The sequence below is a fragment of the Coccinella septempunctata genome, chromosome 2, assembly GCF_907165205.1.
Source record: "Coccinella septempunctata chromosome 2, icCocSept1.1, whole genome shotgun sequence".
Taxonomy (NCBI): Eukaryota; Metazoa; Arthropoda; class Insecta; order Coleoptera; family Coccinellidae; genus Coccinella; species Coccinella septempunctata.
Window position 1 is genome coordinate 5,718,013 of NC_058190.1, and position 16,803 is coordinate 5,734,815.

Genomic DNA, 16,803 nt, shown 5'->3' on the forward strand with positions numbered 1-16,803 from the left:
TTATTGGCAGACACTCTATGAAAAGGACCAATGTCTCATCACAAATTAACCTTATTTTCTTCTTCAACTTCGAGGCTGAGGTATACAGGTTGACTGTCTCATTTTCAAATTCTCATAAACCTTCAAGTTCGAACTGAATATTCACAGCTCAAAATCTATTGCAGCTAAGCTTTAAAAATTCGAAAATCATACTGTTCCATAATTTGCACGAAATCAGCTCCAGTAGATTCGATCAACTTGAATTTGTCAATAGCTGATGTAGATCCATTTGTAAATGATATAACAATATTTCGTCACCTGACGTGATATTTTTGCTGTAGTTTTGAATTTTGCTCAGTAATATGATAACTGAAACCAATCCTGTAGTCAAAGTATAACTAAATAAATCCCCATACCATTTAGGTCGAGCGCCAATGACCTTGAAATGAATTTCAATAGATTCTATCCTGAGTTGCCCTTGCAATGATTATTAGACAGATTTTGCGTTGAAGACATCAAGTTTAAAAATGCTGAAAAATATTATTCAATATAATTTACGTAATATATCCAGGGATCTTCTGAGAAGGGAGGACCAGGTCTGTTTTCCACAATGTTTCCGACAAATCTTGCTCGGTTTTCGAGAGAAAAATGCTCCACTAATGGATCAACCTTTATGGCCGCAACTTCATTTTGGGAAAAACATACAGAACTGTTGCATCCCCTACTTTCAGGCACCAATTTGAGCAGTAGAGGAAAATGACTTATTACAAAATGCCTATATTTTTGGAGCATCTCATATTCTCATAAGCCAAGAGTTGATCTTTTATTTAATTTTAACTCAACATACTTCGAAGTGGACGGCTGTGCATTTTGTGCATTATAATAGGTTTGTTCGTAGAGTGGTTCACAATGGTTTTGAACTGTACAGAGCAAGCGCAATTTCATTTTAGGGGGACGAAAATCCATTTGCGCTTGCTCTGTACAGTTCACAACCGTTTTGAACCCCTCTACGAACAAGCCTAATATGCAATTGCGGCATCCTGATCTTTAAAAAAATCAAACATCAAGTATGAATAGTGAAATATTTTCAATAAAATATTTACCATTCTGTCGTGTGTGCCTATTACCCTGGTATTCATTCGCTCTTCTTTCGAAGCGTCTGCTCCTTGCATATATTGGCACTGCAGGCAGCAGACCCTTCGAGCTTAAAGGCTTGCTCCCTTTTGTCGTTACCTGCTTTGTGGGTTTCTTAAGAATTTGAAGGTCTTTGAAACCTTTTCTAGGGCCTTGGTTTCTTTAATCTTCTCACCAAGATTATTTCCATAGAGATACCCATCCACTGCAGTAGAACTGAGTTCCTTCTTTAATTTATCATTGATTCCTGGGTGAATCAGCCCTCTGCGTAACGATGACTCCTCAAAAATGAAGCGCCGTTAATATTCTGCCTGCATCGCTTAGGCGTTCAGTGAGCCTGGTATTCGGGGACTCTTCTTCAACGGCTTCATTTAGAGCCTGAGCGATTGCCGTTATGACAGCTCCAATCTGATTTTGAGACTTCTGCACCCTCTGGTCCCGTTTCCTTACCAGCTCATTGATTGCCACATTCACCTCAGGATTCAGTTTTGGAGCTTCAATCCAAGGGCAATTTTCAACCGGCGGGTATTTTTTGACCATCTCCATTACCTTGTTCTCCGGTAAACCAGATCGGGGGATATCTCTTTCCTCTTTCCCTACCCCCCCTTCAACCTCTTCCTCCCCTCCAACGTCTTCTATTATGAGTCTGTTGAAACAAAAAAAATCAGATAGAGAGAGATATAAGGAAAATCGAATGCCGGGATATTTTTTATTGTTCCGTTTTATTCATTCGTCTTCTGGGCCTGCGTCTGCTAGGCCGGCGTCTCAGGCGTCCTCTGGGCCTGTGGAGTAGTTGGGAGAGGTGGGGAAGGTACTCCTCTACTTCCCCTTCTTCCTCGTCCCCTCCCCCTTCTTCCCAGGATTGGTATATGATGTCCTATTCAAGAATTTATCTACGGACCTACCTGTCATTTTAACAGTATCTTCAAACCTTCACCCTTGAACTTCTTAAGTTTAAGCCTCAATAGTCCGGGCAATGAAATCTGCCCGGACTACTGAAGTACTACTTACTGTATAATATAAAATCGTCTTCGCTGCCAAAAAATAAAGGAGGCGTGCCTCGTGCCTCTGAAGAAGTGCTTTTGAATAAGGCAGAGAATAATTTTGGGTATGATATAAAAAGCACCAGACGAAATTTACCGAATTATCGAAATAATTATTCGCCATCTTCAAAAAAAAAAGATGGAATATGCCTGAACAAAGAGTACAGGACTAATGTCTAACCATTTCAGGTTAGACAAATTGAAATTTAAATTTTTAGTAGGTAAATTAGGGCAGAGAGAAAGGTATTATTAAGGAAAATCGAATACCGTTAATTGCTTTTATTGCTTAACTCTTAGACAGTCTAAGGCTTAACTCATTTCTTCTGTATGCGGTGGCGCCTCCGTCTGCTGTTCAGGCGCCTCCGACTGATGCTGTTCCTGTTCAGGAGCTGCAGGCGCCGGCGCTGGCGTCTGTTGTAGAGTAGTTGGGGGAGATGTGGGAGGTACTCCTCTACTTCCTCTTCCCCTCCCTCTTCCCCTTCCTCTCCCCCTTCTACCCCTGCCTCCCCTCCAACGCCTTCTGTTACTCTGCTGAAACAAAAAATTCATATATTATGTTCAATTTTCTTACTATCTAGTTTAAAGTATGAATTTATTCGATAATACAAATTAGAAACATTTCCAGATTTTTTTAGTTTTAAAATTATAGTCGTAGTAAAAATAATACATATATAGAATATTCTCATTTTATATTGTTGTACGTTCGAGTAGATATTTAGAAATAAATCAACTCTTTTCTGAACTTCTTTATACCCTACTTGTACTTACATACATTAACTTCATAACTCGCAAAAATTCTAGCACCTGCAATAAAAATTGGAGTACATAATTTGGAGAAATTGTGTGTAGTAGATTCAATCAATTAACTTGAAAATGTTCACAATGCTTAAATCATGAACAAAGATTTTATTTTCAAATTATATACCGTATACCGTTTGGTAATATCGCCAATGATATTATCTGGGAAGATCTTGATGAACTTAAAATTGTTGAATTTGGAATTCTCCTGCACCCCCCTGTAGCCATACAACTTCTTTTTTTGTGTTGGCACCAGCTTCTCTACTGCCTTTTTTTTATTTTCATAACACTTTTTCACAGATTCTTCGCAATGAAATATCTTCATTGCCGACATGCTATTGAACTTCCGAGTAATTTTTCCCAAGCATCATCTTTTTCTCTTCAGGATTGCGCATCTGTCTTTTTATTTTCTATTTTATGTTTTTCGCCACTCATTAGTTGTAACAGCAACTGTTTCTCCGCGAGCGAATAGTTTACTCCTCGAAATCGTTTATTTTCAGACTCCATTTCGAATATATTCTCAAGAGGTTTTATATATTTGTAAGCTGCGAGCTGCGGTGCAGTTGGTCCCCTAAATGGTTTATTTGATAACTAACCTCTCGAAAACTCATATTACTGATGTACCTTTCTAATCAGAATAGAAAGGGGGTTGTCTCCAATTTTCAGTTTGATTGGCTCAACAGTTTATTCACACAAATTGCAAGTATTCTTAGATCTGTGAATTTCGGGTCAAAAATTGAGGAGGGAGTTGTCACTTCTTGGCTCATTTTCTTTATTACAAAAATCCTCCCCAGTAATCGCCTTATCTGCTCTATCATATCATAATGCCTTGGATTCCTATATTTTTCAGTCATTTTGTTAGCATAAATGATCATGACTTCATCATACCGTATGAGTCTTGTGATGTAATCTTCCTTCCTTACTCATTATTCAATCTCGTTGGATAATTAATTGATCACATGCAATGGATGATGCTTACTGAAATTCTCAATTTGAATGAAGCAAATGATATACGATTTATTGATGATACTTCTGTTACAACCACAACTGTGAATGGATTCAAAATGATCAGGGAATAAGGAAAATCAATTATATCGTATTAGCGACGATGTTGCTGAGATTCTAGAATTTAATAAAAGTTTTCTCAGAAATAGATTGGAAATGCTTATGAAACTTGATTTCAAATCTTATTGTAAGAATTTTCGTATAACTATAACCAATATTAAAAATGGAAGTTCGAAATCCATTGAAGAACTAATAGGAATTTTTTGTCAGATCAATCCTTCTATTGAAAATTTGATATTATGTGAATGTATGATTTTAAATGAAAACAATATTCTTTGTGACATGGAGAAATATTTGTGGAGGATAATAAAAAATACTTTTTGTACATTTCTTAGTATTTATTTCATATGCATATATTTCCACATATTTACAATGTTGAATGGTTCATTGATATTTCATAAATAAAATATTTCAGAGTCCGAATCTGAAGATTTGTATAAATCTGGAGGTTCCCTTTCTAACTTTTCGTATAAATATCTATAAAAGGGGCAGATAGGGTGATCGGATAAGTGATTCAAAAAAGACATATATTTAAAAGGGGGAGGATTATAAACTAAAACATTTTTGTACATTTCAGAATCAATTGATTCAACACAATGAGAGTTACATTAACTATAGTAAGAACAAATCAATATGTTTTCATCATCAGTTTACTGAACGTGTCCAAATAAAGACAATGCGACATATTTTTCCTTGTCTTATCTGTGTATTCCATAACGTAAACTTTGATAGAAAGTCCATTCATTGTGCATATATTATATGAATCAAATTTGATTAAATTCCATTTATAATGAAAATCTGCTTGATTTTCATCATCATCATTGCCCTCGTTTGTCTTTATCCACAATATGGATTTGCTACTGACCAATCCATCACTAGATGATGATGAGGATGCAGTATCCATACTTCGATTATATCAAAGGTGCAATGAATTGTCCCACGAGCATCCAATCCTTTATTGGAAACTGTTCAAATTCTTCATATTTGTGGATTCTTTTTGATGAATTTCTCAGACAAATTCGGGTTGTATGAGAAAGTTCTCTCGATGGCCGACACAGCATAATTCATCCTTAACCTTTTGCCCCTCTCACTCTCTGGAATCTAGGATGATGATATTCGATAATGACCCCGAGGTAAAGTACAATGTGAATTAGGTAGGGTCTATCTTTTATCCACCTACAAAATGCAATTTTCTCCTGTTCAATTGAAAAAACATCATGACATTTAGAGATAATATTTCTTTGTCTTATCAATTTTGTGTTGGAATCAATCAAGTATTTCAAGTAGTCATCGAAAGAAAGGCTTTTAATCACAATCCGCTTTATGCCTTTCACTTTTTTTATTTCCTCTTTATCAACACGAAATGAGTACATTTTGGATCTTAATCCTACGAAATCGGTCATAATCTTACCATTATTCTCATCCTTCTTTGAAATTAGGTTGGAAATAATCGTAATGAAATTCGTACAAGCAAACCTTTGAAATGTCTAATACAGACATTCCTACATATATTGGTTTATCGATTGTGATTAAACGCTTTTGCAATTCAATAGCGACTAGATTTCATCCGAAGATCATTCTATCCTTGTAGAAAGGGCTAGATATCAAATTAATGGCGCCATATCTGCCATACCATTTGTTAACCAACTTAACTTCTCTACGCTTCCGGACGTTTTCAACCGTTTTCACAAACAGCATTTTTCATTAATTTGAACAGATTTTTTTCAAAATCTTTCTTTGATGCCTGCCTCAAATGTGTATTTTTGTCAATATCCATTTTAAGCCAGGCAGTTTGTTTGCATTGAAGAACTCTATGGACTTTTTCAAAACAAGTCCATGAGTCAAGGCTTGTTTCAACGTTCTATGATGCACGATATAATTGTGTTTATGATAAAGAGTAGTTAGTTACTTCGGCAACTCTGATCCAGGTGGGATACGTGATTCCGCACAGAATGGCGTCTTTATGTGTGTCGTGTATTTCGGCGGGGTAATAGTTGTGTTTGTCCACTTGGCAAAAACTGACTCATAGCCCACATCAAAGTAGAGTAAATACTTTTCAGGTTCATTGACATTGAATTTTGACCCCTTATATTTGTTATTAGCCGTAGAGTATCTGTTTGAACACTGACTTATTCCACCCCTTATACCTTTTTCTATGAATAGTAATATGTCAATATCTTTAATGATTTCTAAATTGATATTTGTTATTTTAAGCATGCATTGAAAGGTATAACCCGGAAGGGTGTAAAAATGAATAGGATCTAATTCATACTCTTTTATCAGCTATCGCGGAATTGTTCGATCACATCAGCTAAAAGCTTGATATCAGTTTTGAGATATAACATCATATAATCTTTTAATGATTGACAATTGAATGTGGACCATATTAGTTGAGCGTGTAAATATTGTTCATTACTTATCTCTTCATAATTCAATTTGCTGTAGAATTTCACAATGGATGATAGGTGTATCATGCAATTTATCAACACTACTGATGTAGTCATAGGGGAACACATCTTTTTTGGTCAAATGTTTGAATGCATCATCATTTAAATCAAAAAATTGTTTCTTCAATTCGATAAACTGATTCAATGAAAGATAATAAGCTAAATTCTCTAGTGAACTGTTGAGAAAACGTAAACTATCAATGAACCCGAATTGTAATTGACTATTTTCATCATATTTCGTAAAACTTATATATTTTTCCTTATTCAATGGTGAAAGAAAAACGTGACCCAGTTTTGCGATCTCCCTTATAAGAAAATGTGCGTCATATCCACCCAGATTATGGAAAATTACTGGTATGATAAAAGACTTTTTAAAATTGATATTACAACTATTGTGAGCTCACTCGCGGCACACTCCAGTAAAGTGATCATGGTCAATGACTATTTTATCATCCGCTATATAAGTCGACTATATGAACCAGTTGAGTTTATGGTTAATTGTTTCACGTAACCTATCTGCAATCTCACACAATTTATTCGAGAACCATTCCATGAATCCACCCCAGTATAGTTCTCAAAATATGACGGTAAAATGTCTTTCTCATAAGAACTTTTCAAATAAAAACCTGCGCTGATAGGTTTGTGTTCTTGATACTTTGAACAACTCAAATTTATATAATTGATTGGTTTCAATAATGACTCAAAGTCACAATGCATCACAAAAGGACTTCTCTGTTTGTATCTGCAATTTGTGAAAAAAACTTGAGACTTCTCTGGAAACTGTATGTGACATGGTTCATGGTTCGAGCACAATTCGATATGTTTCCCTAGTTTTTCTTCAGTAGTGAAATAATTAAGACATTGATCGCATATGAACTTATTTTTTTTAGACTTACTGAGTTGTTTCGACACTAACCTCGACAAGTTCTTGATATACACATAATGATATTCTATTTTGTCATCAATAGGAGCATTTTTCCCATCATCAATATGGTTATATATATTCTGAATTAGAAGTAAATTGACATGTCTTCGTGGAATTTTGGATTTGCAGATACGAGATAGAACTACAAGGAAATCATCATTTTTAAACATTTGTAGTGCGAAAACTTTCACTGAAACATTATTTAACATTTCAAACCTCTGTATATCTGCAAGTTTGATTGGAAAAATCTATACCATCACAATTAAAAATAGTGCTTGGGTGGGGATATGACGACACTATCCGAGTGGAAATGCTGGATGTAAGCATGCAGTAATAATACTCCACAAAAAACAGCATTCATCGTTATTGTTTTTGATATTAATGCATGCCTTTTTGAGAGAAACTTTTTTAGGTAGCTTGATGTATGAACTTCCTCCATTACCCATTTCCACCTTATTTATATTGACTTCTAATGAAACAATTGATTGAAGAGCAAAACCATTTTCTTTCTCTTGAAATTCTTCAAGTTTTTGTTTAATTCTGTTTAAAGCATTTCTTTCAATTCAATCGTTTAAATCTGTTCCCCCATCAAAGAAAATATCAGTATCCCATATGATCGCTTCTGTAGACTGCTCGTCCCTCCACCAATTCCTAGCGACTTGATCCACATACTGTAAAAAAAGATAGACTATTAGATAATTTCTTAAAAAACTAACAATATGTAAAAAATAGGAAATATATAAAGATTTAATTTTTTCAACTTACATATTCTGCAATTCCCTCATTGTAACCTGGAATGCCACTTCTTGCGACTAACATCAGTAGGTGGGACAACTAAAATTTATTCAGTTAGTTACAGCATATAGATATAATTAATTTTAAATTACCTCTAGATCGCAATACTCTGCCAGATGACATTGACTGAGAGTACAGCACTTGCTGCGAATAGGAGATTGGCCGAGATGATGATACAGGCGGTAAGGATGTGGCAGACCGAGGAGACAGCGACTGAGGAGATGATACAGGAGCCTGCAACGATAATGTTGACCCATAGTGTAGAACAGAGTGAGAATGTCCAGTTGAAGTTGAGGCTGGCAAGGTCAATGAGGGATGAGAAGAAGTCAGCGGCTGAGTGGAGGAGACTGGCTGTACCGGTGACGTAGATTGAGAAAATAATATCTGAGACGATGTACACGGCTGGGAAGGATTTTGTGTGGAGGACATAAATGCTGAAATAAGTAAAATAACATGAAAAATACTATACTCACAGAGATCATCTGAGAAGGAAGGTCCAGGTCTGTCTTCCATAATGCATCCGACAAATCTTTCTCGGTCTTGAATAGAAAAATAATCCACCAATATATCAGCCTTAATGGCTGCAACTTCACTTGGACTGAAGCGTACAGAGCTGTTGAAAGCCCTACTTTCATCCCCCAATTTGAATAGAAGAGGAAAATGGCTCATAAGAAAATGTCTATATTTCTGGAGCATCTTCCTGCTTATATTTTCAGACGGCGACAGGAAGGATTTGAATATGGTCTTGATGCTCAAGACACAATTGAAAATCTCCTCAATAGCTGCCTCCGTACGCTGCTCCTGTATCATCTCAGATATCACCGTAAGACTGATATTAGTGAAAGACTTAATACGGTGTGACGATCGAAATAGCTTCACCATGTGGATGGTTAGTGTGTAATAATTTACACATTTGGGACATATCCACCTATTCATGTTTGATTTCCTGAAAAGAGATAGATAGTAAATAGAAGTCTTACCATTAATTTTTCATAGCAGATATCACCGTAAGACTGATATTAGTGAAAGACTTAATACGGTGTGACGATCGAAATAGCTTCACCATGTGGATGGTAAGTGTGTAATAATTTACACATTTGGGACATATCCACCTATTCATGTTTGATTTCCTGAAAAGAGATACATTAGATACAATATACATTTTAAGTTATAATAAAAAAAACTTACTTTCAGACGAGGAGGACTGCTCATCGGACTTATTTTTTCGTTTTAGATATTTGCAAAACATGGTAGGCGAATATGACCGCTCACTTCTAAATTTACCTTTCAGGAGAGTTCGTATATCGCCCTCGAAAGAAAATGCGGAAATGTTGAAATAATTTTTCGAACTCGACAGATCCAATTTCCATGTCGTTCATATTGACTAGATACGAATCAAAGGATTCGTACTGACTGGCCATTTCAAAGAGGAAATCTATATGTGTGAGAACGAAATATTTATATTTCTGAATTTTAGAACTTTTGAAACTCTCCTGAAAGGATCCTAAGGAAGTGAGTACACATTTCACATTCGACTGGCAATTAAAAATTTTATAAACATCTTCTCTATCAGTAAGTCCGGAAATGATCAGCTGGTTAATTAACAATAAGACAATTCTTATAAAAGTCTTCCCCCTATGACGGGTATTAAAATATTTATACATGTGGAATCCTATATCCTCGTCCGTACAACAATTGAAACAAACTCTCCTACGCGCCGCCATCCTCAGCTGGAAATATTAGAATAAGTAAAACACCCAAAAATTATTTAATATTAAATTATAAATTATGAAAAGTATATACCATGCCCTAGACAACCCTCTCTGTTAATTCCCGCCGCTATCTTCTGACGACGAAGACCTCCTCCTCTTACTAGGGGTACTAGGAATTGCCTCCTCATAAATGGAGTCCCCCATCAGAATCATAAATTCTTCGATCTCCGCCTGTTGCTCCTGGGAAGATGATTTTAAGGAAGATTCCTCCTTTACCTCCGGAATTTTTTCCGTTGGAGGCTTTGGTGTGGGGGTCTTGGGAGCGGATACGGGAGGTTTTTCTCGAACGGTGAAATGACCATTCATTGGGGGCACGAATTGCCCCCTTTGTTTGAAAAGATTGAGATATTGGCCAGAATATAAGTCGTATGCCGTATAATGGGCATAAGTGGCCTTCGAACCCTTAATGGAATAATAAATAGACAACAAAGATTTTCTCCTCACTTCGGTGCAATTGGTATTCACCCCCCGTATCGCACCCCACACATCCAATGGTTGGAGGTGATTCTGCAAGCAGAACACGGATAGTGCCACCCTATCCTTATACACCATCTTCCCATTGTAGAACAACTTAATGATTTCGCGGGGTAACCGCCCATCACTGTTTATATCGTGCAGGAATTCGTCGAACGCTCTTACACTACCCATATTCCTGAATGAAATTATAATAATGAAAAACTGATGGTTAAAATAATTTCTAATATTAAATCGACATAATGTTAGATATATAATTTCATTTTACAAGTTTTAAAATTATACTTACGAAAATTATTTGCACACAAAGTTACGAACACTTAGAACTGAGTAAAACGAGAAATATTTCGAAATGAAGAACTTTAAGAATTTCATTTTTTTATATACGGACGACCCCGGAAAGGAAAGAATAATTTCGGAGGGGATGGGTACAAAAATTCTAAAGCTTACGACGCCGGGTACAATTACATGTAACAGCCGCAATCGCTCCATTTCCGAAATATTCTATTTTAAAAATAAACGGTATTCCCAAACGGTAGCAAAGGCTTAAAAAAATATAAATTTTATGAACCAAAATTCGGGATTATTCAATATGCGGACATATTCCTTACGGCAATACCATGCCGCCACCATAATTGAACAATGGTCATTCACTATCCCTTACAGTACGACAAAATATTTATATTAAGGGTAACAATCGCATAGCACCTTACCCGCCATAAAAGGCATTACCGAACCATCCGCAAGAACAGGGACGGACTAAGAAAATTTTAAGATTGATACACGAGATAGATGGACAGAAACGTTTAATAATATTATTATAATTTTAACATATCATGATAATATGACAATTTTATATTCGCACAATGAATATATCTTCAATTAAATAAAAAATCATAATAAAATTATGAAAATAATAAAACATTTTATTGAATGGACAGTTTTTATATTATTTAATATATTTCACTTCAACCTTTCCTCAGCCTAGTAAATTGTACGTTAACATTGGTGGAAAATGAAGTATCCTGAGAGTTTCGTACTGCCGAAGTAAATTCATCAGGAACTAGATTTGCGCCATTATTTACATTATTCACTATAGACGAATCGGGGACAGGAGGTGACTGTCGAGGCTCCTCGGAAATATTCACGGAATAACACCGACTATAATTTATGAAGTACGGCTCTGTCGCATGAACGACCTTCAGGCGATTGAGAAGAGCCTGATCTACGGAATAATGCTGGGGCGGATAGTTCGAGACGAAAATTATGGGTTTTTCCCAAGCAAAATCTTTCTGATTTCCATATTTTACTTCGGCAGAAAACGAAGATCCTTCTAATAGCCTTTTCAAGTTTCCGTGGCTAATATTCGAAAAATCAGCTTCCTCGAATAAAATAAGTTCGTGAAATGACACGTCCAACGTGGAAAAAGCCCATTTCGATCTCTCAGGATAATATATTCTTCGACTTTTTTCACTTCCCACCAATATTTTTTCAACAAAATACGATTTGCCAACGTTACTGTCACCCCACAGATATAGCTGAGGATCCTTATGACGAAAGGTCCTCAGCTTTTCGTTGAACCAATTAGTAACCTCTATTGTCCAAGGACAATTATATGTTAAAGTTGAAGGCTGGAGAGAGGGCTCAACGGCAGACTCCATTTTTCGCGAGAATGCTGCTAAATATGACTGTAAAAAATTAGCGCTCCTTTGATTTTTTACGACAAAGGGATCGAGCGGATTATAAGGATTTTTATAATTATTATACGCCCACATGTATATTTGGTATTGAAAAGAAAAGGTTGAAGTGGACATATTACTATAGGGTTTCGTATCCAGCTTAGTAATATATTTTATGACTTTGCTCTTATTTTTTACAGATTGAATGTCCAAACCAGCAGCCCAATTTCCATCATCCATACTTAAAACGACCTGCCTCATGATTTCGAAATCAACTTTAACATTGAATTGCGTATAAGAATGGATGTGAAATTTGGCGAGTCGATTCTCCAAAGAAGAATTGGACGACTGATTTAAAAAAAACAGCTCACCATTAGCGCTGTAATTGGAGATGTATTCTTCGTCCGAATCACCTCCATCTAAATCGGTAGTTTCGTAAGGCTCCATACCAACACAAAACGTGACAATTTCCAGCTGCTGATCTTGTTGTTCGCCCTGTATTGAGATACTCAATTGCTCCTCCAATTTCCTCCTGAAAGTTTTACGGGGGTTCTCTGTCGCGGGAAAATTCTCCGGCAATGAGGCGGTGATGAAATACTGCATACCTATAAAAAATGAAAAAAAAAAAAAATTTGAAAATATATATTAAATATGTAGAATAATATTAATTAAAATTTTATTCGAGTAGGTTAACTTACATTTCTGAGTTGTACGCCTCCCACTTGAGCCAGATGATGATACTTGATCCTCCTGATTGGCCGCTACGCGTCGCGATCCTCTTGTAGCTGGTCTCGACATTCTTATAGCTTTTTTAAAAATTAAATTACACATGTTAAATAGGTATTCAAATAAGTTAATTTTTAGAATTACTAAGTTTCAATTTATATACGATATTATTAAAAATTGAATGATTTAATTTCTGGAATATTTTATCGATTTTACAGAATTTGTTAATGCTTTTGAAATTATGGACGTTCTTCTTCGGCATGCCTTACATGTTTATTAAGATCAAGAACTCCGCCCCTTTTCATATGGAAAGCATAATAATAACAAAACTTGTTAGTATTGGACTTTATATAAGCGTAACTCTGTAAAAATTCAGCACGTCGATTTTCAGTACAATTTCTATTAACCGTACTAATCATATTCCAGAAACTAACAGGTTCATAGCTATTTTGTATACAAAATGAAGCCATAAAACATCTATCGCGATTATTCAAAGGTGAAGAACATATTTTTTCCTTAATTAATTGTGGCAATAATTTTTCAACATCATACTTATTCAACCATTGCTGAAAATTTTTCGGAATCTCTTCTAAAACATTATTTAAATTAGCGTCCTCGATCATTGGCAAAACTAATGGCGTTTCACCTTCATTAAGAACATAGGGTTCGGTATGCCGTTCATGCTTATTCAAATCAAGGACAGTTCCAGAATAGGTATCATAGGCATAGTAATTGCACCATCTGGAGACGTTTCTGATTATATAACTATGAGTTTTTAAAAATTCCGAGCGTTTTACAGCGTTACAGTTAGGATTTATAACAGCTATCCTTTCCCAAAATTCGTGAGGATCGCACATATTTTGTATACAAAATGAAGCCATAAAAATTTTATCCCTGTTATCCAATAAAGAATATCGAAATTTTTCATCATTCAATTTTGGCATAATATTTGAAGGATCAATGTCACTTAACCAATCTGAATAATCCATAATAAAGAAAATTAACTTACTTCAATATTCACTATTTTAAAACAATTGTAAAATTACAAAATTGTCCTTAGATTCCATGCTCCGTTCAGCGCTACACTATACTGACGAGGGACAATGAGCCCGGAAACGATCTACAATTGTGTTTAGTTGTTTCGAATTCTCTGGGATTTCCCTACGCCCGTTCATGACTAGCTCGCATTATTGGAGCGTCAATTCTTCCGAATTGTTGTTTCCAGTTTGAGTTCATCAATGCGTTGAAGTTTTCCAACTTATGATGTTCAATGATGAGCTCAGAAACCGGGTATGAGTTCCCTTCGACGGTATTTAACAGTGTGAAATCTGTTGTTCAGATGTGATAATTTTTCATCCCCTCATCATGTCATCTCAGCGGCTCATCTGCATCAGTAGTTCAAATTGTATGACGAGAAGTGTTTACCGGTGGGGATTTGAAGGAAGCTCGGGAGCGATTCAGGAAACAATAATCAACAAATGAAATCTTGTTATAAAGTCCGCCTGGATAGTTTTGCCCGAATTATCAATAATGATAATAGTCAAGAATGAGTTCGGATAGTTCTGCCAATAATATTCGAATAGTTTTCAATAGTCTCTAATGTATCGATAGTTGTTTATATTCCATTTTGGCGTTTAGAAACGACTTAATCAAACTCATAGCAACAAATATAAGTTGACTTTTATCATCTCGATGAATTGAAAAATATTTTATTCACAAGTGAAATAAAATAACCTGAATATGAGCGGATCTTATTGTTGTTGCTATGAATTGAATGCCCTAGCGATATTCAATCGCCCTTTATGACATTTCACAAATTACATTTCTGAAAAGCGTTATAATTTGAATACTAATCGAAATGGAATAAAATTTTGTATACAACACGTGAGTTATGAATATTTATTCAACATTCATTTAACTCGCTTGTTGTATAAATAACTCCTATATATCTCCGAAATGATTTCTTGAATACGGCCTTTAATTTAAATTAAAGGGCTGCAGCTAGCAGGCTGATATTTCAGATATCATAATATGTATTTTGGTGATGAAAGCTTCCATATTGCGTTAAGAGTATAAACAGGGATAATAAAATGAAGAAATAAAAAAAATAAGAAATTTTTTTTTTATTTTATTATCCCTGTTCATCATAATATGTATTTATAACTTCTGATGAACATAAGTTTCATTGGAAAATATATGTATGAGCAAATGAGCCAAATATATCAATGCAATGAAAATTTCACATATGGAATAAAATGACGAATTCATTTTTTGATTTTTTCAACAGATGTATACTTGATTTCACCATCGGCCAACTTAAGGAACAATTATGATAGAGAAACACATGTAGTGGTAATCATGATGGTCATGTAATTCAGTTCGACAATTTTATAATTGGTTTGTGAAACCTTGAAAAAATGGTTTCTTCTATGCAGCATTCAGACCAACGTAGGGTGTATATGAAATGCTTCGAATGCGACCGTGAACTGAAAAGTTGATCACTTTCCTATTGATCTTTTGCAGTCGTGCTTGGATGATATCTCTAGCCAGTTTCATGTGATACACTACGATGAAATAAATATAAACCTTTCACATATGAAAGAGAAAAACAGTCTTCGAGATAAACATAAAGATCGACTGACTGAAAATTTTGATCACAGTACTTCATCCCATAAGATCTGGAAAGTGCCGAAGAAGACCTTCGTATGTCATGAATTTGAAGCCTTCATTCATCTCAACGTTGTAATGCAAGCTAAAACCGTTTTTTTTTTTAAATCAAACCACCTGACAAGACCCGCGCTAGAACAATTTTGAATCTGAAATATCGGTACTCATCAGAAATTATAGTCATTTTAAGCAAATAATTTTTATATATTGGAGACTATTGAATCAGATCGTTATTGGCAGACACTCTATTGAAAGGACCAATGTCTCATCACAAATTAACCTTATTTTCTGTTTCAACTTCGAGGCTGAGGTATACAGGTTGACTGTCTCATTTTCAAATTCTCATAAACCTTCAAATTCAAACTGAATATTCACAGCTCAAAATCTATTGCAGCTAAGCTTTAAAAATTCGAAAATCATACTGTTCCAGAATTTGAACGAAATCAGCTCCAGTAGATTCGATCAACTTGAATTTGTCAATAGCTGATGTAGATCCATTTGTAAATGATATAACAATATTTCGTCACCTGACGTGATATTTTTGCTGTTGTTTTGAATTTTCCTCAGTAATATGATAACTGAAACCAATCGTGTAGTCAAAGTATAACTAAATAAATCCCCACACCATTTAGGTTGAGCGCCAATGACCTTGAAATGAATTTCAGGATAGATTCTATCCTGCGTTGCCCTTGCAGTAATTATTAGAAGGCTTAGACGGATTTTGCGTTGAAGACATCAAGTTTAAAAATGTTGAAAAATATTATTCAATATAATATACGTAATATACCCTATAAAAATAATATACTCACAGGGATCTTCTGAGAAGGGAGGACCAGGTCTGTTTTCTACAATGTTTTCGAGAGAAAAATGCTTTACCAATGAATCAACCTTTATGGCCGCAACTTCATTTGGGAAAAACATACAGAACTGTTGCATCCCCTACTTTCTGACACCAATTTGAGCAGTAGGGGAAAATGACTTATTACAAAATGCCTATATTTTTGAAGCATCGTACAATAAACATAACACACCAAATTCAGTATCCTTTATTTTCGAAAATGATATTTCTTCTGTCTCTTGTAGTGTAGAACTACCCCCAACTTCAGGCTCTGTGATTTCTGCTTCATTATCAACTCTTGAAGTTTCACACTCAATGAAGTCATCATTATACCTGAGACAAATATTGTGTAAAGCCCAGGCTGCCATCACACATTTCACAATAAGTTTTATTTCCAGGTTCTCAAAATGATCAAGCCTCGTTGTATCATTGTCTTATCAAATGACTTGTATAATTGTTAA

The 16,803-nt window shown here is 35.2% G+C and overlaps 2 protein-coding genes across 5 annotated transcripts; both read right to left on the bottom strand.

Moving 5' to 3' along the window:
* Positions 1-4,927: 4,927 nt before the first annotated feature.
* Positions 4,928-9,312, bottom strand: LOC123308104. Of its 4 annotated transcripts, none has more exons than XM_044890649.1 (4): positions 9,167-9,312; positions 8,279-9,132; positions 8,157-8,225; positions 4,928-5,120 (listed from the first exon to the last, which is right to left on the bottom strand). In XM_044890649.1, the coding sequence occupies exons 2-3, from the start codon at positions 9,120-9,122 to the stop codon at positions 8,173-8,175; spliced, it is 897 nt and encodes a 298-aa protein (XP_044746584.1). In that variant the 5' UTR covers positions 9,123-9,132; positions 9,167-9,312; the 3' UTR covers positions 4,928-5,120; positions 8,157-8,172. The 4 variants fall into 4 exon arrangements, with proteins under 4 accessions (XP_044746584.1, XP_044746585.1, XP_044746583.1 ...); XM_044890648.1 differs by lacking the exon at positions 4,928-5,120 and adding an exon at positions 7,611-8,062; XM_044890650.1 differs by lacking the exon at positions 9,167-9,312 and having other exon boundaries at positions 4,933-5,120; positions 8,279-8,534.
* A 2,088-nt stretch (positions 9,313-11,400) lies between these two features.
* On the bottom strand, positions 11,401-12,963 carry LOC123306337. Its single transcript, XM_044888305.1, has 2 exons — positions 12,810-12,963; positions 11,401-12,716 (listed from the first exon to the last, which is right to left on the bottom strand). The coding sequence occupies exons 1-2, from the start codon at positions 12,940-12,942 to the stop codon at positions 11,401-11,403; spliced, it is 1,449 nt and encodes a 482-aa protein (XP_044744240.1). The 5' UTR covers positions 12,943-12,963.
* Positions 12,964-16,803: the final 3,840 nt, after the last annotated feature.